This window comes from Furipterus horrens, unplaced genomic scaffold (genome assembly GCF_987537825.1).
Source record: "Furipterus horrens unplaced genomic scaffold, mFurHor1.1.pri manual_scaffold_2, whole genome shotgun sequence".
Lineage (NCBI taxonomy): Eukaryota > Metazoa > Chordata > Mammalia > Chiroptera > Furipteridae > Furipterus > Furipterus horrens.
This window is the reverse complement of record NW_028327172.1, coordinates 192,128,027-192,155,237: the sequence shown is the minus strand read 5'-3', so window position 1 is coordinate 192,155,237 and position 27,211 is coordinate 192,128,027. Positions and strand designations below refer to the sequence as shown.

Sequence of the window (27,211 nt, the reverse complement as noted above, 5' to 3'; positions counted from 1 at the left end):
CATATTCCATAACTTTTTACAGTCTTCATTTTTTACTTAAGAAAAAATAAATATGCATGAGACACCTTAATTCCTGGATGAAAATTAAGAGTGAAGGTGAGTGATATGGAATTCTGGCAAAAGAAAGCAAGGCTTTAAGTAGCAAATTTTAAATGATCTTGGTTAAGAAAAATAATGTGAAACAGATTCTTTTATAAGCAAAGAAGAGAAAACACAGAAAGGAATAATGCAAGATCAAACTAGAATTAGTTTGTGATGGTATAACCAGAATATAGCCACACAGATATTGTGTTTTGATCTCAGTATATTGACAGTTACCCAAGACTTTGGCTGAGAAGTAGACAAGGATCTAGTTAGTGAATCTGTGGTTAGTTAAGGACTTTCCAGTTATGAGGCATCAGGAACGAGAACATTGAAGGAAGAGGCAGACAAGAAGGTCCACACAGCAGGAGGCAAGCATTTCATGGGGGCTGTTGCCATTCAGTGACATCAGGGAAATTCTTGGTTTAAAGTTTCTTATATCCTCAGACCAAGATATGGTTGTCTACAGTAATGAAAAAAATTCTATATCAGAGGTTATATAGATAAGGGAAATCTCAAAGTAACTTTAGCCAGTATGAGACTTTCAAATCTTCTTCAAACAAATGTATGACAGTTGGTCTCTTCTACCAAAAGGATGGCTTTGACTTTCACTATTGCATTCCTTCTTTCTACACCAGAGGTGATACCAGTAAGCAGTGAATTGCTCAGACTTATGTTCCTTATGTTCCAAATCATTGATTTGAATCTTTGTTTCATCTCCTCCACTGTTGGTTCCCTGTAGAGTATTCTTTGTTTCACTTAAGGTGACCTTCATTTCTGTCTGGGTCTTTTTTATGCTGTTGCTGTACTCGATGAGTTCTTTGAGCATCCTGATCACTAGTGGTTTGAACTCTGCATCTGATAGGCTGCTTATCTCCATTTCATTTAGTTCTTTTCCTGCAGTTTTGTTCTGTTCTTTTATTTGGGCCGTATTTCTTTGTCTTCTCATTTTGGCAGCCTCCCTGTGTTTGTTTCTGTGTACTAGGTAGAGCTGCTATGACTCCCTGTCTTAGTAGCGTGGCCTATTGTAGAAAAGGCACCTGTAAGTTGTGTGGGGTGGAGCCTTCGGTAATTGCCAGGGTTGGGCAACCCACTTCACAGCTTTTTGGCTCTGTAGGGAGGGAGGGCTCACAGAGAGGACAATGTTGCTGCCAGTCCTCTGGAGGTTTGCCTGGAGGAAGTTGTCTCCCAGACACTCACCCTGCTTCCAGTCACTTCACATTCTCCCCATATGCCACTGGTGCCCTTCAAGCTGTTGCCCTGGTACTGACTCCCAGCACTGGTGGGTCTGCATGAGTCCTAAGTCTGTTGCGGGCCCTTTAAGAGAAGTCTCTTGAGAACCTCACAGTTTCTTCTGCTGCCCCAATCCCTACTGGTTTTTTTCAGCCAGAAGTTATAGGGATTTATCTTCCTGGCACTGGAACCCTGGGCTCTGTGGTCTGGCCTGGGGCTGGGATCCCTCACTCCCAATGTATCCCTGCTTATTTTTATCCCCCACAGGTGAATGTGGGACCACCTGTTCAACCACCTCTCCATACTACATGGCCTCTCCACACTTCTCCACCCATCTCTGTGTCTCCACCCCTCCTACCTGTCTGGATGAATCTGGCTTCCTAAATCCTTGGTTGTCAGATTTTCATACAGCTTGATTTTATGATGATTCTGGGTGATATTTGTTCTGTGCTCTGGTTGTAATTTTTTCTGTAGTTCTATGAGGGGGTGATGGTTGTTTACCTACACCTTCATTTTGACCAGAAGTCCAAGGACATGCTTATCGATTTTAGAGGCAGGGGGAGAGGAGGGAAACATTGATGTGAGAGAGAAACATCAATCAGTTGACCCTCATACACAGCCCAACTGGTGACTGAACCTACAACCGAGGCTTGTGGCCTGGCCAGGAATCAAACCCGTGACCTCTCGGTTTATGGTATGATGCTCCAAGCAACTAAGGCATACCAGCCAGGACAAGTTAAAATATTTAAACAGCAAAGTGTATTTAGGGTGTGTGGGAGGATCCTCCGGGATTTCACTAGTGTTTATGAGGGTATATCTTTTTTTTAAGTATATTTTATTGATTATGTTGTTACAGTAGTTCCAATTTTTCCCCCTTTGCTCCCCTCTGCCCAGTACCCCCCTGCTCCCAACAATCCCACCCCCCTTAGTTCATGTCCATGGGTCCTGCATATAAGTTCTTTGGCTTCACCCTTTCCTATATTATTCTTAACTTCCCCCTGTCTATTTTGTACCACCAGTTATGCTTCTTAATCCCTGCTCCATTTCCCCATTTCTCCCCCTCCTCCCTCCCAGCTGATGACCCTCCAAATGATCCCCATATCTATGATTCTGTTCCTATTCTTGTTTGCTTAGTTAAATTTTGTTTTTACTTTTTAGATTGAGTTGTTATTTGTGAGTTTGTTGTCATATTAGTGTTCATAGTTTTGATCTTCTTTTTCTTAAGTAAGTCCCTTTGATATTTCATATAATAATGGCTTGGTGATTATGAACTCCTTTAGCTTTACCTTGTCTTGGAAGCACTTCATCTGCCCTTCCATTCCAAATAATAGCTTTGCTGGATAGAGTAATCCTGGTTGCAGGTTGCCTTTCATCACATTGAATACTGCTTGCCAGTCCCTTCCTGCCTGCAAAGTGTCCTCTGAGAAATCAGCTGATAGTCCTATAGGCACCCCCCTGTAGGCAACTCTCCGCCTCTCTCTTGCTGCCCCCAGCACTCTGTCTTTATCTTTCACCTTTGGCATCTCAATCATGATGCATCCTGGTGTGGACCCCTCTGGGTCCAGCTTTCCTGGGACCCTCCATGCTTCCCAGACATGGATGTCCATCTCCTTCACAAAACTTGGGAAGTTTTCCTCATTTTTTTTCAATTCTTGCTTCTTCATTCTGCACTGGTTGACTGTTATTTTCTTCCTTATGTTCCAAATCATTTCCTTCCCTTCACCATTGGTTTTGTGTGGATTTTCCTTTGTTTCACTTAGCATAGCCTTCACTTCTTCTCTTATGCTTTTGCCGTATTCAAGCATATCTGTCAAGCCTGTGAGCATCTTTATCACCAGTGTTTTGAATTCTGCATCTGTTAGGTTGGCTATCTCCTCATCTGTTAGGTTGGCTATCACCTCATCGCTTAGTTCTCCCACTGGAACCTTGATCTATTTCCCCTTTTGGGCCATACTTCTCTGTATCCTCATTCTGACAGGCTCCTGCGTTTGTTTGTCTCCACATCACAGGTAGAGCTGTCGCTCTTGTTATGTTGTAAGGGGCGGAGCCTTAAGGACTCGTCAGTACAGGGTGATCTGTTTCACCACATTGTGGCACTGTGTGAAGGGTATATCTTTATATTGTATGATCCAGACCCATCCTGGGGAGACTAGTACAGGCCACAAAGCTATCTGCTTAACCATCTCTACTATTGTTTTAATTTGTTGAATTCAAGCTATCAAGACTCATACTGTGGCTTGAGTTTTCTATTCAGCTCTTTGTTTTGTGCTTTTGGGGAAGGCTTCTATGAGACTGTGTAAAGAGAGTGGAGTGGGTAGGGCATTTGGCATTAGGTTTGAACCCCAGCTCTACCACTTACTGGCTGAATGACCATGGGGAAATCATTTCATCACTCTGAGCCTTAGATGTAATTTCCCTGTCTGAACCCATCTTGCCGGGGCTGTTGTGTGAATGAGAAGAATGTCTTTGAAATACTTAGCACAATTTTACTTCTAAGTTTTTTTATCCTACAGGTATATTCCCACTTGTGTGAAGTCAGACACCATTTTTGGTAACATATTTTGAAGTAGCAAGATTGGAAACAGCCTAAATGTCCATCAACAGAAGACTAATGTAATTCTGTTAGGGCTAGTAGCTATTGTTGCTATTTTAGGTATTAAGACACTGATTTTTAAAGGCACTGAGAAAGTGCAGTTTTGCCTGTTAGCTGTGTATTACATCATCAGGTGTGGTTTAAATAGGTGTCTGTCTCACCCCAAATTCAGTCATTCAGAAAGTATTTATTATGTGTGAGCATTATGCTATAGTTTTACCTACTCATTACAAGCTCAAAACACAAAAATTGTATTCATTTTGGTGTGTAGTCTTTTGGAAATAATTTTCAAATGCTGTTTTATCATGTGGATATAAAATTCTTACGAAAGAGCTCATAGAAATCCTCCCTCATACATTTGAGAATACTCTGTTCTTGGTCTTGTAAGTTCTTGGCATACGAATTTATGTGATAAATATAAAGCACATATTAGGAATGTCTTGTGAACAGTAGGAAGATGTTTAAGGTTAAGGCCAGAATATATGAGATTATTAAAACATATTTTGGCAAGTATGGGCTTCATTTTATAGGTGCAGGAATCTGTGGCTTTTCTCCCAGAGCTTATATCCACAGAGCAAGAATAAGTCTGTCTCGGAGGCAAAGGATATTAGCTTGTTGCAGCATTGAGATGACACTCCCAGCCTGGTGGCCCTCACAGGAGATGTCCCTCCCACTTTGGGCTTCAGGTCCGGCAGCTCTAACAGATACCATTGGTACTACAATAGCTGCCCTTAATGTAGTACAACTGCCTTTTTGGAACTGTTCCTTCTCTGAGAAGAAAGAAGGCAGGCTTCTTCTGTCGGCCATTTGTTGTCACTTACTGACTTCAAATGAAAACTAACTTGCTTCATTGGACAAAAAGAAGAATGTATAAGATCCAACATCAAAGGAGGGTGAGGGATGCACAGTGACATTAATAAGCATTATATTTACACAGAGCTTTTGAGTTCATCCTCTGACTGCATAATCTGTTCATTTGCAGCCATTCTTGTGGGTTTTATGTTTGTTTTTTGAAACTTTTATATAGTCTAAATACCCTCAACTTTAATTATTTCCAGTCTTCTGTTTCTATATGCGTTTATGATTAAGAATGCTTTAAACTTTCTAAATCTACATTTTTCACATTTTTTAAAATTTGAAAGTAACATTGTTTTATCTTATTATGAAAACAATACTTTTTATTTCAGAAAAACATGAAAATGCAACCTTTTTGAATGACAATCTGGAAATACCTACCAGACAAAAACAATGCAGATATCCTTTGACTAAGCAATTTCACATCTAAGGATTGTATCCTACAGATGCATTCCCATTTTTCTGAAATGACACATACAAAAAGATTTTTATTGAAGTATTTTTTGTTCTAGAAAATAATCAAAAATAACCAAAATTCCATCAAAGGGGTACTGGCTAATAAGGTGTGGTCATTTATGGTTAGGACAATGGTTCGGTCCAGGTTTGTCCAAGACAGTCCTGGTTTATGCCTGGTATTCCACTATAATTAATAATAACATTGCTTTCCTTTTCAGAGTGTCTTGATTTGGACAATAAATTGTATGTTTACCCCAATTTTTGCTTACTCATCCCATGGAATAGCATGTCATCATAAAAAAGGAATAATGACACTTTTTATTGACTGATAATAAGTTTTAAAAAGCAAGATGTGCCTACTTTGCATCAATAAAAAGGTGGGAGAGGATGTAGAATATACGTGCATAGATTTGTGTTCACACATAATACTTCTGGGAAAATATACAAGACATTGGAACTATTAGTTGCCGTGGGACTCTGGGTGACTAGAGGACAGAAGTGGGAGGGAAACTTCATGCAATAATCTTTTGTGTATTTCTTAACCACGTTAGTAAACTACCTACCCGAAACACTCAAGGGAATTTTACAAAGGGAGGAAAAATTATATATCTACATAAAAAAATCACTTAAAAACTATACATCCTCATGCTAACAGTGCTTATTCTGAGTAGTTCAATTGCAAGTAATTTTTATAGTCATCTTTTAAAATATCTGCATAATTTGGACTTCAGGATTAAACTACATAGATTCTTGAAATCACTTTAATGCTTAACATCATATAGACCGATTGTACATACACAACAGTTTATAACATAAGTATATACCACAATTCTATTTAAGTAATCCCCTCTTGTTGAACATTTATGTTGTTTCCAGTTTTTCATGTTACACAATATTGCAATGAACATTCTTTTAAAAAAATCTTTGTAACAATCCATGTTGATGTATTTAGAACATATTCATGAAAGGTGAATTGCTGAACCCAAGAAATGCAAACTCCTAAGGTTTTTCTCTCTAGTTTCTAAAACACTCTCTGAAAGGTAATAGAGAACGAATTCACACTCTCATTAGCTAAATATGAAACTGCTAACCTCTTCATGCCTTCCCAACACTGGATCTTATTATTGGTAGCATCTTGGCCAATCAGATGGTAGAACTGTTTGTATGCTATTGTTTTAATTTGAATTTTTCAAACATGTTGTAGGTTAAAATTTCCCCCACGTATTTATTGGCCACTTGTATTTCTTGTGAATAAAATTTGACAAAAGAAAAACGAACAATTATTTTAAGTGGGGAAAAACGCCTTGAAGGAATGTTCTAGAAGGATGGGCTTGTGCTTTTTTTTTTTTTTTAATTATTTTCTGCTTGTTGAGACAGATTAAAAGCTGCTTTTAGAAATATCAGATCTAAAATGATTATGTCAGCCTCCAGGTCAGCTGCTGGGTTGTGTCTGTCTGTGTTAGGGCTGCTCACAGCCTGTTGCCTGTCCTAAGAGCCTTACCCAGTCACAAAAGTTGACCAGACATAATTATACCACTTCTGATTCTTACATAGTGGTATTGGCACAGGCAGGAGAGGTCTTAAAAGCTAATTATAATTTGCTGAATTATTGTAACTAACAATAGAATGCTGTACCCTTAAACATGGGGTGGGGGGATTGTTTGCGTTAGAATGGCTTTACCTTAATCTGCTTTTCCAGTGGCCCTGAGTCAGATGTCTCGGCACAGTCGCGTAGTCCATCTGGTGTACAGACGGTCATCCTTAATCCAGCAGTTATCCGCATCGTGTATATGGGTCCAAACATCAAACAAATCAAACTCTTTTGATGTCCTTCTCAATCCGTCTTTGGTTTCAAAAATGTTCCCTCCAGTGCTGCCTATGATAGCAAAATTGCTTTAAGACCTCCTCCTCCTCCCCCCACCACACACTCACACCATGGTTGAAGGGAATTAAAACACTTGACTGCTTCAGAGGACATTTGGTCTGGGAGATTGCCTTTCTCTAGGATCCTCTCGGGCATGTGTGACACGCAAGAGTGTGTGTAGTGTACAGGCAACGTTGTGTCCTTTATTCCACACTGTGTGGTTCAAGGTGCCCTGCAAGACCACAGTCTCCATTTGAAGGCATTTCTGTTGCCTACCAGGGCTGCAGAGAGCTGCTTTTCCAGGGCTGTACAGTATTTCAGCAGCTACCTGGAACTCACAGGAGGGTACTGCATGAAAGGGAGAGCAGTCCAGGCTCAAAGAATTTTCTCACTAGTAACATTGTGAGGCAGGTAAGCATGATTTCCATTTTATAGGTAAGGTAAGTGAGACCCAGGCCTATGAAGGGAGAAGACAAGATTTTTCGGTTCCAAATCTCATGCTTATCCTCACCATATCATACTAGGTGTCCTGTAAAATAATTGTTAAGTGAACACATTTCATGTCAATTTTCAAAACCATAATCAATGGATAAAAACAAATAGGTAAATGTCCATGGAACGTTTAATGCCATACCTCTTCTGCCAGATCGAGTACTTGACCACAGACAAAGCCTTCAAAAGCTCAGAGAGAGGGAAGAGATTTAATTATGATGCAATAAGAACAGGGGGGGAAAAAAAGCAAGAAAGCAATTTTTAAAAACCTTATCTACTTGCAAATTATGGAACACACTCACTGATATTCCTGGAATAAAAAATGAAACCAAAGAGAAAGGTAAAGCTATTGGGAAAGAAATAGAAAAAAGAACATTTCATTATCAAAACTTCTAAGCACAGTGAAAGTTGCACTTATAAGGAATGTTTTATTCTTTATTAGGGAATAAAAAAGAAATACAGCAACTTATTACTCAGTTTAAGAAATAAAGAGGAACAAAATTAACCTGAAAAATTAGCAAGAGGGGATTAATAAATATAAAAAGGATAGAAGAATGGATAAATAAATCCAAAAGCTCATTCTTTGGAATGGCCAATAAAATAAACAATCCCCTGCAAGCCTGACTAATTAAAAAATCAAGATTGCAGAAGAATACAAAACAAAGAAAAAAATGAACTGGCAAAACAAAAAATACAGAATAAATTAAAATCATTTTGAGACTTGTGTAAATAAATCTGTGGTAAAAGGCTTGAAAACCAGTAGAAAAAAAACGATTTCTTAGCAAAATATAAATTATCAAAGTCAACCCCAGAAGCAGTGGAAACCCTGAAGGTACCAATTACTGTAGAATAGACTAAAAAGGTAATTAAAGAGTCACTGCAGAAAAGGACTCTAGGACCAGAGGGTTCAAGAGCAAATGTTCAAAGAACAGATAATAACATTGTGCGTAGAACTATTCCAGTGAGTTAAAAAAGACTTACCAAAGGTATGTGGTGTACTAGCTAATTCTAAAAGAAGGCATGCATGCAGGAATATGAACTCCTGCATGAGAACTTAGGGTGTAATGGGGGAAGTTAAGTCATAGACTCTAACCACAGTGCAGAGTGGAGTGTGGATATAACTGCCCCTGTGGTTCAGGCAGTGCAAGGGAGCGTGGCCCAGAGCTGCGTGGGAGACTTTATGGAAGGTAATATTAAGCTATCTTTAGAATATCCTCAGAGGCCAGATGTGAACTAACATTTATTAACTCACCTAAACATTATTTATAACCTACGGAGATTTTTGGTCTGTGCATCATGTTGCAGCTAATGAGGTTTATGTCTTTATATGCTCTGTGCATGAATTTACACACAAGGCAAAGCTGTGAGGTAGTAAAGAATGAGGGCTCTGGGATCTAACTGCCCAGATTTGACCTCAAGCTCAATCATTTATTAGCTGTGTGCCCGTGAGGAAGCTACACAGCCCCTGTGTACTTGACTTTCTCGTCCGCAAAATAGGGATCCTGAAAGTACCTCCCTAATAGGGTTGTTGTGAGGATCGAGTATATAAATAGACATAAGCTGTTGAGAATAGAGTCTGGCACAAAGTAAGTACTGATGATGATGATATTTATAATTTTCACCATCATCTTTATCATTATTTTTGAGATAGTCAAGAGGACTACGGGTTTTGAGTTAGACTGACATACCTCTTAGCTTTGTCACAGGCACACTGTTTAACTTTGGGGAGTTACTGAATTTATTTTTTTATTGTGGCAAGATACACATGACATAATATTTACCCCTTTAACCATATGTAAGTATACAATTCAGTAGCATTAAGTTAAATTTTCCTCAGATATTGTGGAACCATCACCACCATCCATCTCCAGAACTTTGTTGTCATCCCGAAGTAAAACTCTGTACCCATTAAAAAATAATTTCATTGAACTTAGTTTAAACATCATTTTTCTCCACATCTGTTAAGGTGGGCATACTTAGAGCTAGGTTGCTAGCATTAAATGTGGTAGAAATGCAAAGCCCTACACACCTTATAGGGTCTCAGTATTTTTTGTCCTTTGGTTCCACCCCTGTGGATACACCTTCAAAGCCCTGAGTGTACACAAAAGGGACCTTTGCAGCCACACTGGTGGCCCTATACATTCCTATGCTCACCCCCTTCTCTTGTGATTTTTCTCCTCGGGTATCTTGTTTTGTGAACGTGAACAGCATATGCAACATGTTAACTCTTTTCAGATGCCAAGAATGTGCTAGGTGTTATTTGTGAGAGATAACTTACCCATTAGATTTATTGTATAAATTAGGCCAAACACTAACTTGGAAAAAGGAAGCCAATATCCATGGAAAATTTATTGTTTTGAATATACTTAAAAACAATCTTCCTTGAAGATGAAATGTGGTTTCCACTTATGCATGATTACAAAGTAGAGATTTCTAGAGTTATTCGAAGACAGTCTTTTCTTCACACCTTTTTTGAGTTACATAGAAAAAATTCAGAATAGTAAAGGCAGCCCCAAATTGGATTAAGAACCTGATAAACTTGAGAGAATGAGAGGAGTGGCTGCAACATCTCTTTTTTCGCTTCAAATTATTCTTCTGCATACCACTTCTTCCTTCTTACCTACGTTTTAATATCAGCAGAACATTTGCAGTGAATTTCTCCCCAGCCCCAAATTTTAAATACTATAATTACTTCAGGCCACAGTAGATGTCGATAAGGGCAAAGGGTGCTTTTGGTTTTCTGCTTCGTGGTATTTCCTTTCTCTCTGGCTTTCCCCCCTTCTCAGTAGAGAGGCTGTGACCTCTCAATATGACAGGGGTAATGGTATTTAGATCTATCACTATCGCCCCTGCTTTGCACACTCATTTGCCCTCTAAAAGCCTGTTTCTTTTTCTAATGTCATCCACATGTCTGACCTTGACTATGAAGTGCTTTGTTCCTGGGGTTACCCCTAACCAGTAAGTCGTCGTCTTAACTTGCAGTCCTGTAAAACCAACTGTGAAATGTATTCTTATTGTGAAGCTGGAAGGATCCAGAGATCAGCCAGATCCTGGCTGTGTGACTCCAATTAGCCTCGCTTGCCTTGGGGTTGGCATTGCCAACACAGGAACTGATTGACGGGTCTCACCAGAGGTTGACAGTGTTAGGTTATGAGCTGCAACCTACATGTGACAACTATTCCACTCTTTATTGGTGCATGATGTGAAATTATAAACCATGTTTTGGTAGTTCGCCTGGCTTAGCCTTTCTTAAACTGTTTTATGATATATTAGAAGGTGTATGAAGAAAAAGGTTCTGAAGTCCAATAAGTTTAAGAAATGCTTGGGAACTGTAAGTCTAAGCATTATGATACTTGAAGGGGAGGGTATTTTATGGAGCATTCTCCAAATTTCATTTGATCCAGACCTCATTAGGATGTGTACTCTAAGACAAGAATTCTCAAGCTATTGTAATGAAGAATAAATGTTATTGTAGTGGTAAAATATATCTAACATAAAATTTTCTGTTTTAACCAATTTTAGATACACAATTCAGTGGCATTAAGTAAATTAACAATGTTTTTGCCATTGTAACTTGTAACTACTATCCATTTTCAGAGTGTTTTTATTATCCCAATTTGAATTGCCGTTCTACTGGGTATAAAACAGTATCTCATCAAGATTTGGGTTTGCGTTTTGTTGTTGTTGTTTGTTTAATTTCCAATACAGTTGGGACTGGTATGTGATCCTATTGCCATTAACTACACAGTTCAAACAGTATGCAGTTTGGACACCGTCCACAGTGGTGTATGCCCTATTCAATGAGATGTGTCCATTCATCACACATTTGGATGTGGTTAGAATGCCAGACTGGAGAACTTCTGGTCAAGATGGCAGCATAGGTAAACATGGCTTTCCTCCTCACACAACCATGTCAAAATTACGACTAAAATGTAGAACAGCTGTCAATCAGAAAGATCAGAAATTGAGTTGAATGTAAGTCTGACAACTATATAATTAAAGAAACCATATCCATCCAGACTGTAGGAGGAGTGAAGACACGGAAGGGGCTGCTTCTACACTCACATGTGGATGTGGTGGATAAAAATTCGGGAAGGATATCTTGGGCATGAGGAGTCTCAGCCCCATACCAGGTCCCCAGCCCAGAGTTCCAGTGCCAGAAATACAAGTCCGCATAACTTCTGGCTGCAATAACCAGCAAGGACTGAGTCAGTGGAGAAGGCTGCTGGAGCCCCAACAGTTCCTCTTGGAAGACCCACACAAGGACTTGCTCAGACTCACTCCTTTTGACCTCCAGCACTGGGATAGCAGCTTGAAGGGCACTAGTGGCAGACAGGGACAAGCTAGGGAGTCTGGCATTGGGACGAGAGCTGGGGGATGGCTTTCTCCCAGGCAGAAGGGTGGGCATAGGCCATTGTCCCTTTCCTAAACTCTCCCCCACAGGGCTCCGGAGCCTGTGGGGTGGTGCCATATCTGAGACTCCATCAGCCTGACTAACACCATTTGCCTCACCCTGGAGATCCCCAGAGACTCCATCCCACCCAACTTACAGGCCCACCCAAACTACTTTTCCATATGAATGGCTGGTCTTGGTTCATGATTCACAACTTCCTAAAACCTCTCAAACCAGCAACAGCCAACCTCAGTGAGTCTCCATCCCTCATACCTCTTGCTAAGGGGCCCGAGACCCAGAACTCGCAGCAGCCAGACTAGATTCACAGCATGGCCTTACCTGGGAATCTCTAAGCCCAGCACAAGTAGTAGCCATATCAGATTGCTTTATAGCTCAGGCAAGGTGGCCCTGGGAAAAACAGAGGTGGGGCTGACCTTGGCCTGCACTACCTGGGAAACCCCAAGGCCAGCACACTCAGTAGATAGATACAGACCACATAGGAATACCACCTCCCTGCCCCTGCACAGCTGATCCTCCAAGGAGGGCAGAGATTGGTGGTCAGTGATCACAGCTAATCTTTGCAGCTGACTGGCCTGGGTAAATCCCTGCCATTGACCTGTCAACAGAAACTAAGGCTCAACTGCAAGAAAAGGGTTTACTCAGCCCACATGAAGGGCACACCTTGAGTATCCAGCTTGGGCGATAGAGGAGGCTGTGCCTCTGTACCCTACAGGACACCTACTACATTAGGCCACACTATCAAGACAGGGAGTCATAGCAACTCTATCTAATACGTAGAAGCAAACACAGAGAGGCTGCCAAAATGAGTAGACAAGGAAACATGGCCCATATAAAAATAGAGAACAAAACTCCAGAAAAAGAACTAAACAAAATGGAGGTAAGCAATCTGTCACAGGCAGAGTTCAAAACACTGATTATAAGGATGCTCAAGGAACTTAGTGAGGACCTCAATGGCATAAAAAAGATCCAGTCAGAAATGAAGGATACACTAATTGAAATAAAGAACAATTTAAATGGAAAAAGCAGTAGAATGGATAAAGCCAAGAATAAAATCAATGATTTGGGACAGAAGGAAGAAAGAAAAAAAAAAATCAGAACAACAAGAAGAAAAAAGAATCCAGAAAAGCCAGGATAGTGTAAGTGACCTCTGGGACAACTTCAGGCATTCCAACATTCACATCATATGGATACCAGAAGGAGAAGAGAAAGAGCAAGAAATTGGAAATCCATTTGAAAAAATAATGGAAGAAAACTTCCCTAATTTGGTGAAGAAAATAGACATGCAAGTCCAGGAAGCACCAAGAATCCCAAATAAAAAAAAAAAAAAAAAAAAAAAGAATCCCAAATAAGATGAATACAAAGAGGCCCACTCCAAGACACATCATAATTAAAATGCCAAATGTTAAAGATAAAGAGAATATTAAAAGCAGCAAGAGAAACAAAGTTAGTTACCTACAGGGGAGTTCCTATAAGACTGTCAGCTGGTTTCTCAAAAGAAACTCTGCAGGCAAGAAGGGGCAGGCAAGAAGTATTCAAATTCATAAAGAGCAAGGACTTATAGCCGAGATTGCTGTACCCAGTGAAGATTTCATTTAGAATGGAAGGGCAGATAAAGAGCTTCCCAGACAAGATAAAACTGAATGAGTTCATCATCACCATTAATATATGAAGTGTTAAAGGGGCTTGTTTAAGAAAAAGAAGATTAAAACTATGAACAATAAGATGGTAATAAATACATATCTGTCAATAATTGAACCTAAAAAACAAACTAAGCAAACAAGAAGAACAGAGACAGAATCATGGATACAGAGAGCATTTTGATGGTTATTAGGGGTTTGAAGGAATGAGTAAAGAGGTGAGAAGATTAAGAAGTACAAACAGGTAGTTACAGAATGGCCATGGGGATGTAAAGTACAGCATAGGAAATGGAGTAGCCAAAGAACCTATACACAGGACCCATGGACATGAGCAATGGTGGGGGATTGCCTGAGGGAATGGGGGGGGGTGTGCCAGGTCAAGGGGGGACAAAGGAGGAAAAACTAGGACAATTATATTAGCATAATCAATAAAATACAATTTTTAAAAAAGAATGCCAAATTGTTATAAATATTTCTGAATATTCATTTTCAGTTCTTCATTTATCTAATCATGTACTAATACCAAACCCACAGTGGTCCACAGACCACAGTTTGACTATCCATGCTACAAGAAATGCTGAAGCCATACTCAACATGTCAAATATATGAGTATCGTGTAATGAAGTATGATAGATGGTTTAAGCTGTTTTATTCTAACATAACTGAAGGCTGTGTGTCATTCAATTCCCAAAATGCAATTAGCAACTTATGCTGGAAAACAATCTGGCAGTATAACATAATACTGCTTATGATGAGTTTTAGGGTTAGTCTGGGTAATTGGGAGAATAATTCAGTAATCTTTTGGAGGGATAGAAGCTTTGGAATCTAGACAGTTTTTCTGATAGGCTCCAATCCCAGTTCTTCTGAGATAGCATTATGGTATTGTCCCTCCAGTGGGCTTGAACGTCAAATCTGTGAAAGGAGAAGCAGCTGCTGCGTGGATGGTCATAAGTCTGGAATCCAGAAAGAGATCAAATCAAGATGTGGGAGCCTTTAGAATTGGACACTATTTCCCTAAATGTCCTGAGGGAGGAAGAGCTCCAACTGCTGTACTGGTGTGGAATCACGCTTGAAAAAGCTCTCCCAGCAGTTAGTTAAGTAACTTTTGCTTCCTGTGGTTGTCCTTTTGACACCAGGCCTGCTAACTTTGAGAAATTGAGGTAGCTTCGCAGCTGAGTGTACACTCTTTTAGCAAACATCTTTAGAGGAAAACTAAACTTGACCAACTGCTTAGAATGCTAACAGTGGTGATAATAATTCTGTATTCTACTCCATAAGAACTTTGAGAGGAAAACCCACACCTGGTCCACTTTTGTGAACGTAGCCAGTGGTGCTGGTTTTGTCTGCCCTGGGTCCCCTTCCTAGGGAATCACATTCTTAATTCTTTCGGAAACTGTTCCACACCCCTCTTCCTCCCTCACCACTGATTAAAATGATTCATGGTCTTTTTTACCCAGTCCCATTAGTCACCGTGGGAGGGAACCTGACCCTACGCAGGCCAATAAGGGTCTTTCCTTCTGGGATTTTTTCACACTGTAAATGAAAAAGAGAATTAGTCCTCTTAGAGGTGACAACCTTGGCTATGAACTGTGGGAAGTGAAGTGGGGGATCCATGTGGAGGGAACCTATGTGCAGTGAAAGCAATAAGCCAAATGCAGAGCAAGCAGACAAGAGATGAAGTAATTGCAGGTTCCAAATGCAAAGGGCCTGGTCCCCAGTTGTTTCAAAGGGTCAGCTGCATCCCCACCCTCCCTGTGGCTGGGGTGTACTGAGCTCTGTAATCCAATATAGGCCTATTTCCATCTGGGCTTCTCTCACTTGCAAATAAGAGTCCCAACTCTTACCCTGACCCCTTCCTGTCCAAAGCACTTAGCACATTGCCTTTCATACAATAAGTATGCAATAACTATCTTGGAAATTTTTTGAAAAAGTTAAACCAAAGTTAATAGAGCAGAGCTGCTGGCTGTTTGATCTCCACTCTCACAGAGTCACATTTTGCTCCCATTGCTGAAAAAATGTTAACAGATTGTTTTCAAAGGCCTTGAAATATCCAACTTTAAATCCTTTTTAAAAAGGTTATTAGATACAGAACTTGGTATGGGTGAAATGAACAGATTTAACTCTTGGGGGCTCGTGACATCTGTCTGTTGATGGAGAAGAAGGGGAAGGCATGGCAGAGAGATTGAAGAAAGCAGAACAGGCTTGTAAAAACCCGGGCAGGGACTAGGAGAGGGCTGCCTGAGGGGACCAGAAGGATTCCCAAGTGGATCCAAGGGGCCCACTGGGGTGGCAGCTCATACATGTGTAGCCCCCATAGCAGCACCATTATTTCCAGTAGCACCAGGAGCAGAGCATTAGGGATTTAGGGTGTTCAGTAAATAATACTCCTCTCTGCCCCTCCCAGCTGAGACATAAACACAGGAGTCAGATCGAGATCAAAATATCAGCTTGACTTCTCATGAAACAAAGAGGACAGCTTGGGTTTAGAGCTGCAGCCAAGTGGGTTTGCTAATCCTCACTCCTGAATTAAACAAATTTATCCACCCATTCCTTGTACAGCTGGTCAACCACAGGCCTCCCCCACAGAGAGAGGCCTCTTACCACATGGCAGAGACAGGACACATGTGGCCTACAGACAGGCCGTCTTCCACGGGGAGGAAACCCATAATGGCTGAGCTGAGCATGTCCTGTTTCTTCTCCCAAACCAACCTTGGGGAGGAAGAGTTGGGGGCCAGGAGTGTTTTCCTCCATGTAGAAATATGAGGAGTGGGTATACCTGATTGGTTGGGTAAGCCACCAGGCTCATTTCCAAAGCTGACTCTTCCACCTATGCTATTTCCTTTTCCTAGTCCTTGCTCCCTAATAGAAAGACAGAGAAAATGCAGGCAGTGAGTAGGTGAACAGTCTCATTGGCTTGGACAGGATCATAAAGGAAATCAAGCAACAAGGGGAGAGGAGAACCAGTCTGGGGGAAAAAGGGCAAAGCCTGGAATGGAAGAGCAGGTGTTATGGGGAGAAGTAATGACAGGCCTGGGAGGAGAGGGGCTAAGTCCAAAGCATAGGATGTTGGTATTCAAGGCTCCACAGGGCAGGCTTGGGTGATGATGATGATCCTGAAATGGAGTGTGTAAGTAAAAACCATTGGAATTGAGGAAGTCAAAGAACTGTAAAGCCAGGCTGTGGAACAGGTTGCCTGGGGAGAATTTAAAGTCACCTAGAATGTTGACTACATTAAGTTGTTGGTGACCCTGGTGCCAGAGTCCTCTGTGATTGTGACTGAAATAATGAGTAAGGTCGAAGGCTACGGTGGGGAGGCCCTGGGGGCTCAAACCTCCGATGAAATGAAGATAGTTTATGAGGCAATGAAGGGGCATGGGAGCCCTTGGACAACCAGGCTGCCATGGTTCTCCGTACCCACAGCTTTCCTGAAAGAAACCATCAGCCAGCCTTCCTTTGACCTGCCACTCCTCATCTCAAAATTCTCTCCTCTGCTAAACATCCCCAAAGTGTCTCTGTGCGTTTTCTCCATCATTTGTATTCTACACTGACTTCTTAGTTTCCTGCAGTCTCCATTCCACTGTCATTCCACTGAAATTCTCCCAAAAGTCAGTAATATCTTTTAAATCGGGACGTCTACTCATTGATGACTTAAGTAGCACAATGGAGAGCATTTCTTGTGCTAATTGAGGACAGGAGACCTGGTGGGCAACTTGCCCGACATTATTCAGCCAGTCAGTGGAGGAGCTAGGGTCCTAGATGTGAGGCTGCATTATTTGGCACTGACACATGGTACTCCATACACAACCTGGCTTCCCTGGCAACCTAGCCTGGTTTCTCTCCTGTCCTCATTTGCTTCTTGTCAAGCACAAGGGGCTCCCCATCCTCGAACCATCCTTAGCTGTCAGTATTCCGGATGGCCCTGTTGTAGTCTCTGTTGTTCTGTCTGAACTCTCCTGGCAATCCCATGCCCTCCCCTGCATCTGCTATGTGCATGTCCTGGTGAATTCCAATCTCACATATTCTGCTGGGGCCTCATTTCTGAGCTCCAGACCAGAGCTCCCAATAAGCTATGGCTCTTTGAATATGCAATGTTCCAACCTTATTATTTCCATTTCTCAAAAATCTCCCTTTTCTCCCGATGGGTCTCAATGGCTGAAAACCTCAGGCTCACCCCAAAGCCCCTCCTTCTCATCCTCTGCTCCCCAATCCACTCAACTGCCAAACCAGTGAGAGATGCACACATCCTCTCCCTTTTCTCTGCTTGTACTGCTTCTGGGTAAATGCAGGCTTTCCGCATCTCTCCCAGACCTCTTGTAATCATCTCTTGGACAGACCTTCTCAGCTTTTGGATCTCGCTTGCTAACACCCAACATATTCCTCTGAAATAACAGTCCAGTCCCAGGACTCCTTTCATCTTCATCAGCTGGCCTTGATCCCCCGCTGCCTCTCACAGCCCTCTTCTAGCTAACATCTTGTAATTGCCCTCACCTCCCCAGTCTTTCGTCCCCTCTGCAATGGCTATGCTCCCACTCATTGCCCACCCATAAAAGTTTCTGTCTCCTTCAAGCAGCCACCCAGCTCCCACCTTCTGGGTTAAACCTCCCCAGATTCCTCCAGGCAGAACGGGCCACTCTCGCCTCTTGCCTCTCGATGGAAAGCCTGGTATCCTCATTAACGGCTCCCGGCAAATACAAATGCATTGCAAGTCTGGCGAGGGCTGACTGTGGCTGGGCGTCGGCCAAGCTTGGCTGGAACCCGTACAGGCTGGGAGAGCAACCATGAACACACAGGCAGGTACAGGAAATCCCCAAATTCTGTTAATTGTGGGGGAAGTTCCTGGAGATATTTTGAAAACATATTCCTTCAGTTCCGAATTTCATAATTGCATTTCTGTTAAAGGGAGTTTGTTTGCTTCGGATGTAGGAAATCTAACAAAAACTCTTAAAAAAAAGCCTTAGAGTTCAAACAGAAGAGGAGCATTGCAGTTAGTTACCGATTTTCTAAATAGATCTGAGTCTTCTCTGATATACTTGCAGATCTTTTTGAGAGATCCTAATTCTTGTTAAGATTTTAAAGCAAATATTTATTATAGAAAATGTATTAAACCAATAAATTCATCAGATGTGATTAGTACCAGTTTACATTTTGATATTTCCACCCAGTCTTCTCATTTATAGAAATTATATGGATGTTTTATATATACTTCATTTTAAATACCTGACAGTATAGGCATCTGGATTCATTTGAAACTCAAATGAGCATTACCTTCATTTTCTGTGAACGCCACATCCACCATTGGGTTGAGATTTCCCTACTGGCTGCAAAGAGGTCAGGCAGAGAAGGGGACTTCTCACTACCTGTCCGGTTTCCCTAGAGAACCACTAAGTGCCTGTGCCTTCCTCGGAGACGGAAAGCTCCGTGCTACTCTGCAGTGAATCAAGGAAAGAGAAAAACTCCTTTCCAGTTGGAAATGGCAGCTGGAGAAAGGAAAGGTAACAAGCAGGTCCTTGCTTGCCTTCTGAAGACAAGAGGGAGAAAGGCCTGGATGAGGCAGTGATGTGTCTCGGGGGGCTGCATGTGAATGAGTCGCTGGCCCACCATCCTCCCCTCTCATTCTTGCCCCTTCCTCCCACGGTGCTGCGTTGGGCCAAGAGAGCCTTTTCTCTACAGCTGCAGCCGAGAGGGACGTGTGGTTTGCATTTCTGAATACAGTTTCCCAGTGAAATGTTGGTCTGCTCAGCGGTTAGGTTCCATAATGTAATTACTACCCCGCTTCAGGGACACTTTGGATTAAGTAGGCTTTTCTGGTCTAAACAGGGAACCACTATGTGAAGATTATTTTTCTGGGATAATTACAAATGATGACTTACAAGCAGCTACCTTACAAATAGGCTTTTGGTACATAGCCTGCCCCTAAGTTTGAGGCTGCCGGTATAAAGGGACCAAGCTGGCAGTTAATAACAGTAACTGAACAGCAATAACAGCAACTACTTTTTTTTTCTTTTTCTGCCATCTCCCATGTAACTGGCAAGGGCTATAAATACACACTGTGTCTGTTTTTCAGAGAGGATAAACTGTTCTTCATTTCACCTTCTGTTGTCCTTTCATGACCTGAGTTGACAATAATATCATAATAATAGCTTCTATATAATGAGTATCCCAGAAGGTACCAGACACTGGGCTGTGTTCTTAACCTACATTTTCTGTAATTCTGATGTCCCTATCAGGCTGATGGCAGAATAGAAGTTTGAGGATCAGAAAAGTCCGAGGAACTATGCCCAAGGTCACATAACTTAGAAGTGGATGAGGCTGGGCTTCTAACTAGAGTCCTTCTGACTCCAAAGCTGTTGTGCCGTGTTCCTTGATATATTTGTTGTCCTCTCATTTTCATTGTCTGATTTGAAGTCAGACCTCTGTTTGTGTGTATCTTAAACAATTCCAGCTATTCGATGAATCATGAAAATGAATTGTGAAGACAAGATACTTTTTTTGTGAGTTCTTACTATTTTATCTACTAGAATGTCAGCTCCATGAGGATAAGGAATATTGTTGGGTGTTTTTGTTTTTGTTTTTTTCATTCTTATGAGTACCTAGAACTTACTACTTACTTTATTATAAATATTGAGTGAGTTCCTACCATATGTTAGGGACACTGCTACACTCTGGGAGCAGAGACCATCCTGGGCCTTCCTTCATCTTGTCTTTGGAGTGAGAAGGGAGGGGAGAAAAATACAAGGACTTATTCAGAGAAGAGGTCCCGTGAGGGAGGGGGGCTCAGGCCTCAGCCCAGGGCCCCTGGGGAATGTTTTCATATACACAGCAGGCCCACGCATTAATGAAATGGGAAACCACAGGGCCAGGAATAAGGAGGATGAATGCCTGGTAGTTACATGAACAGCAGTATAAATCCGTACATTCATATTAGTCCAGCACAAAATGGACTCTGTTAGGAACTTTATGTTACGTGTCTATGTTGGATGCACAGAGCCTCATGTTACGGTACTTTCCAGTTAGCCAGAAATGGTAACTTTCCTTAGGTAGGACCTGAACATTTACCTCAGTGGCTTGGCAATAGTTGTCTCTGAGGTGAGTAAGCTTTTTCCTTGAATTTTATGAAATTGGTTTTGCCAGTGAAGTCATAACCCTATGTAGTTGAATACATTTCCACAAATTTAAAAACCTTTTTTTTAAAAATGTTTTGAAAAATTTCAAATGTACAGAAAAGTCAAAAGAATGGCAGAGCGAATTGCCTGGGTGATCATTTACCTACAACAGGGCCTGTGGACTACAGCTCTGGGCCCAATCCAGCCCAATGCCTGCTTTTGTAAATAAAGGGTATGGGGTTATGGACACTCCCATTTATTATGTATTGTCTACAAAACAGAGGTGAGTCATTTTGACAGAGACCACCGCAGGCCCACAAAGCCATGTTTACTCTCTGGCTCTTCACAGAAGACGTTTGCTAATCTTTGATCTAGATTCATCAATTGTTGATATTTTGCTATGTTTGCTGTATCTCTTTCTCCGTGACAGGCAAACACATTCATTCTCTCTGTGTCTGTCTGTCTGTCTCTCACTCGGTCTCTCTCTCTCTCTCATATGCATGTACACAAATGCATTTTTGCTCCCTAACCATTTGAAATTGTTATAGACATTATGATAACTCATCCCTAATAATTCACATATTTGCTTAAAAATAAAGACACTCTTTCATTTACCTGTAATATCATCATCAACATGTCTAAGAAAATTAACATTCATTCAATAGTATCATCTAACATATAGTTCATATTTAAATTGGACTTTTATAGCCTTATTTACTTTTCCTTTTTGCATCAAGGATCCAATCCAACGAAACATAAATCATGTTTGGTCATCATGTCACTTCAGTCTCCAATTTTGCTTTTTCATGACATTGACTTTTTAGAAGAGTCCTAAAGAACTTCTTTTGAAGCCCTACACAATCATAATAGGTTTGTAAAACTACATTAGTGAGAGCTAAATATAGTGCTCATTGTTCTAAAGCAGTGTCTTCCACTTCTCCCTTGGAACTGAAATGCTGTTGTGCTGCTTGGCTTCTGAAGCTAAAACATTAATATGTGAGTTTTGCTTGGAATTATAAATGTGGAAAAAATCTCAGTGTGAAGAGCAAAGCAGATTGGAATTTGCAAGTTGCATTTTATATAATTAAAGGCACAGTCCTTCCTGCCCACTCTGGTGGCTGCCCCTGTTAGCTCTTGGCTGGAGGGTTCTTCCTTCTGGCTTTTCTCCTGACTGGGGTCTGGCTTCCCTCCAGCATCATTAGGTTGCAGCAAGGAGCTGGAAGGAGACCTGCAGTTATTTAAATCTCCCAGCCCAAATTGTCCAGCCTGGCTTGTAACACAGCGCTTTTGTGTTTGCAGTCTGTGTGCTGAATACAGCATGGACCTCAGGCACGCATCTGGGCATCTGAGCATCTGGGTGTGCATACAAAAGCAGGCCTCCTTGTCCTTCTTGAGAATCTGGGGTGCCCCAGTCATGTGCTTCTTGTGGGACTACATGGTAGTTACAGGTCTGGTCCTTTTATTGAGGTCCCAAATGATTCCTAGAGAGACACAGGGCACATCCTTGGTTTTCCTCTGGGCAGGAAGCTCTCAGAGCTCACGGACCAACCAGAAACATAGTTGAATGCCCAAGATAAAGCTTACCTGAACATCTATAAAACTCTGGAGATGGGAGGGAACATAGAAGAACTCCAAGGAGACATTTGATAATTTTAAAACATGTCAAGTAATTGTAGGAGAGACTGGCCAGGGTGTGGATGACTTCAGGCTATGACCAGCTCCTTGTCAGTCTACAAGAGGCCTTGTGAATGACACAGGTCTTGTGAATGACAGCACATCTTGCCTGCTGAAAAAAATCCAGGGATGCAGGAAAGAACACATTCCAAGAAAGGCTGTGGTGGGAAAGTGAGATTGTAGTATCTCATTGGTCCCTCTGTCTCCTATCTTGTTCCCCTTAAGTCTTCCTTCACTCCATTTGCTACCCTATAAGCCTACCCCCAATTGTCTTCTTCTGCTGCAGGTCTGGGTGTTCATTTCCAGACTGCAGCCCCTCTGTGGCTTTCACAACCTGCCTTCCATAGCCTTCAAGGCCCTCTGCGAGCAGCCCCTGACTCCATAGCATCCTCTTTCTTTTGTGCTGGCCTCAGATTTGATGCTCAGGTTCCTCATCTGTGATGTTATTGTCCATCCTCATCCTTTGCTGGCTGTGTGGCCTTGGACAAGGTGCTCAATTGTTCTGTGCCTCAGCCTGCTTGTTTGTAAATGGGGATGAAGGTAGTACCTACCTCACTAGGTCGTGCAGGGGTTAAATGAATTAGTAAATGTAGAGCTCTTGGAAGAATGCTTAGCATATAAAAAGGGCTAAATAAATGTTAGCAGCCTATTGCTATTTTTCATGTTGTTTTGAGCCTGGGTGTATTAATTTTTTTTATTGCTGCAGAGAAAATTACTATAAATGTAGCCCCGTTTAAATCAACACCAATTTATTATCTTAGTTTCTGCTCAGGATATCATAGGGCTAAAATCATGGTATTGGGTGGGATGCGGGCTGTGGTCCTATTTGAGCTTCATCCAAGCCTCTTCCAAGCTCATGCGGTTGTTGACAGAATGCTTCTCCTTACAGCTTTAGAACTCATGGCCACCAGGAGCTCTGACTTTTCCTTGTTTAAAAGCTCCCCTGGTTAAGTCAGACCCAATCAGATAATCTTGCTTTTGATTATCTGAAAGTCACCTAGTTAGTAACATGATCACAGAGAGTGAGCCCCTCACATTCATGGTTCTACTGGAGCTCAAGGGGAGGGGATAATCCAGGATGTGTACACCAGAGGTGGGATTCTTGGGGATCATCTTAGAATCCTGCCTACATACTGAATAATTGAGAAAATCTCTGCTTTCTGTTCACTTTGTTGAATTGCACTCAGGTAAATACACAGTTCAGTAAACACCACCATCATTTCAGATTCTTTAGCATCTTTCTTACAGTATTCAGATGGATTCACACTGACATGGCTTCTGGAGCCGCCTTTTATCATTCCCCTCCTGTAATTTTAACTACATGGTGGGGCCAGCCAGCTCATCAGAAGTCTTTTAAGAAGAGGACAGAGACTTGTAACTACTGAGCCTGCTGTTAAAACCCTGGAGTTCCAAAAGGATGAGCCACAATTGCAATCCCTTCCAGAGCCATTTGTTTATTTTTAATGGCTCCCAACAGATGAATACCAGAACCCTTCTTAACTGTCAATCGTGCCTGCTACTCTGCCAGTTCGAAGTATATTCTTACCTGCTAGAGAAATGTTTGCTTTGCGGAGGGTCTTTCGCATTATTTTTTCAAAAGCTTTCCTTGCCCCTCTTTCCCTTCCCAATTAAGTCTAGATTTTTTCCCATTTAATTCAGTTTATAGCCCAAAGAAAGATATTATCAGGGAAAACCCACTGATAATGAATATATTTTAGAAGATCAATAAAAAAATTTACTGAAGATGACACTCCGGTAGTAAAACCAATTTTTTATGTAAATTTTCAACCAGATTCTAGGCAATAAGACATGGACAAAACTTTACAATAGGAGTTATCTAATTTAGGAGTGTGTTCCACCAGAAGATGCTAAGTTCTGCTTCTCAATGATATTTTACTTGCAATTTTACAGCAATGTGTAAGGTTAAGGGAAAAAAATGAATCCAGCATGGCTGTGGGTTTAGAAGTTTGAAGTGTCTCTTTACTCCAGCCTGTCCTAACAAAGTATGACCTTTTTTATTCAACAAGCTGTGATTTAGACCTGAGTCTTGCTGCCTTAATGATTGACATCCATCCAGTAATTGGACTATTAGAGAAAGGGCTGGTTCATAAAGATAATATAAAATAATACAGACTTGGATTTCTTTTCTTCCTTCCAGGATAATATCATCTTATTCTTGAGAGGTTGTAAAGAGCTCGGCCTTAAAGAATCTCAACTTTTTGACCCTAGTGACCTACAGGATACATCCAACAGAGTAACAGTCAAGTAAGTGACTCACGATTTATGTTTAAGGGAAATCCATTTATGATTGGAGTTGCAGTTTTGTGATGATGTTTTGTGGTTTAAGAGGCAGACAGTTGGGCATGCCTAATAAAATAAAAATGTGAAGGGGAAAAAAAATCGAGCTTTCAAAACAAGATGCCTTGACCTTCCCTCTGTGTACAGTTCTCATTCTGGTCAAATACAATTTTTTGAAATGCAACCATCACTTCTATAGAGTTAAAATGTTAATGAGAAGGAAAAAAATTTTCAGTGAAACTTAAAGGAGGGAGAGGCAAGAGAGAAATATGCACAGAATCTGTGTGTGCTGACAAAAGGCTTTTATTGGCTCCATTTGGCCATTGAAATAGGCTTTTGGAAGACTGCAAACTTGGTAAGCAGATCTGAAGTCTGTTTATTATGCAAAGAGAGGAATAGGTTATGGAGAAGTCTTGTTTTCATTTACATTTGTAACTGTTTTCTCATATGTGTCAATGATCAAGTTCTTTGAAGATGGATCATTGGCCATTTGGCTATTGTTGACTGTATCTACTCACTGAGCCATGTTTGGGACCAAGGAATTCTAGGGAAAGAATGTCAAAGTAAGAGAAAGGCAATGTGCTTCTCTGTAAAGAAGTAGATCTTGACTGGAGTAATGAAGAAAAAAAGTCCTTAATGAGATGGTAGACATAACTTTCCTCTAGTTGAGAAGTCCTTTGGACTCTACAAATTTCATATAAAACATTTTCACTTTAGTCAAACAATGTTTGGCACAAATATACCTTAATAATAAGCTTAATTACATGAACAGGGTCTGTGAATTGGCTACACTTCTTTTGATTACTTTTGAGTTATTTTATCATAGAAAAATAGAAAAGGGAGAGATGCCAAAAATAAGAGCTGTTAATTTTATATTATTTGACAATATTGATTTTTAAAAAATAATCGATGGGGAAAAATGATTGGGGGGGGAAATGGAAACTACTGAATGAAATCAAGTTATGAGTCTATATTGGATTTTATGATTTGTGACGAAATAAGAAAGGGCCAGCCATGACTGATTATATAAAATTACTTCTCTCTTGTTAATGTGCCATTCTCTAATATTTCTCATGGAAAAATGTTGGTTAAAGGCAAAAATAACAGAAAAAAAATTATGATATTTGAATATGGAAACCACTGTAAACTTCATTTTAGTCATCACATGCTCCATTTATTATTTTACCCAGCCTCCATAAATTTTGTTTATTTTAGGAAATTGTTTCAGGTTCTGCCTCATCTCACATTTGTAGTTTCACTTGGTGGCAAGTGACCAGAAACAATAGTAGCTAGAAACTATGCAACATCATAATTAGTCATACATATATCGCTTGGAAAGTGGGGGAAGTTCACTTTGACATATTCATTTACTTTTTAGAGCTACTTTAAATCAATATGTTACTAAACCAGGAGAACGCTGAGATTGGTTTTCGAAATCCAGAACTCTTAGCACCTTTCTCACTTATCTACAAAAATACTGGGTACCAGGAAGTTGGGGGCCCTAGCCTTCCATCTGTATCTTTCTAGGTCTAGGCAAGTCCTCTCATTTCAGTAGGGTTTTGTGTCTTCAGCTATAAAATGGGATTGGACAGACTGTTCTCTCAGGTGTGATTCTAACTAAAATCTGATCAGTGTAGATCTGAGAAGATGACTCTAAACCTATTCCTGAAAAAAAGAGAGACTTGAATTAAAGGGGAAAATGTCACTTAGACCAGTGGCACACAGACACAATCACTTCTCAGTTAGTGCCCCATCTTCCCCTTCTTCTACTCTTTTCTGTCCTTTATCTTTCTCTTCTGCTGCTTTTTCACCTCTCCTTCTCTTCCCTGTGCTTCCATTCCCTTCTTTATTTTGTCTTTCTATCTTCCCTTTTGCATTTCTTTTCCTCATTTTCTTCCTTTTTAATTTTTCCTTCACTTGAGCAATATTGTTTTCTTTAGGCAATACTTTTCCATCATCTTCCCCTGTGACACTATCATTTTTGATTCATTCATTCAATAAACATTTACTGAGCAGCTACTATATGTCACATACTTCCCAGTCCCCAGAGAACCAGAACACTCTAAGATAGCTGATGCCTCCTCTTCACAGGGAATTTACACCTGGGGTCAACAAATGAGAAATAACTAAATAAATAAAAAAGAAATTGTAGGAATGGGTAAGTGCTGAGAAGAAAACATAGATGATGTGAAAGACAGTGACTATCACACTAATGGATATATCAAACCATTGTGTTGTAAACCTTTAACTTATACAACACTATATGTCAATTGACTCTCAATAAAACTGAAAAAAAAAAAAAAAAAGAACATAGTGACCAGTCCAAAGGTGGTCAAGAGTAGCCCCTCAGAAGAGGCAGCGTTTCAGCTGAGGGCCAAGACATGAATGGGAAGCCAGAACCAGCCAGACAGCGATCTGTAACGCATGCAGTGCAGCAGAAGAGCATAGAAAAAGCTGGGGAAGACAAACCAATTTGATGTTTTAAAAGAAAAGTAGCTGGTGTGGTAGAAG

General features: G+C 40.9%; 1 protein-coding gene across 4 annotated transcripts in view; it reads left to right on the top strand.

Moving 5' to 3' along the window:
• The window catches only part of LIMCH1 (LIM and calponin homology domains 1), a 315,733-nt gene that overhangs the window by 191,534 nt on the left and 96,988 nt on the right, over window positions 1–27,211 (top strand). For all 4 annotated transcript variants that reach the window (XM_090266941.1, XM_090266945.1, XM_090266943.1 and 1 more), the window contains exon 4: window positions 24,561–24,667. In XM_090266941.1, coding sequence (XP_090123067.1) covers window positions 24,561–24,667 — 107 coding nt within the window. The remainder of the gene's footprint in view (window positions 1–24,560; window positions 24,668–27,211) is intronic.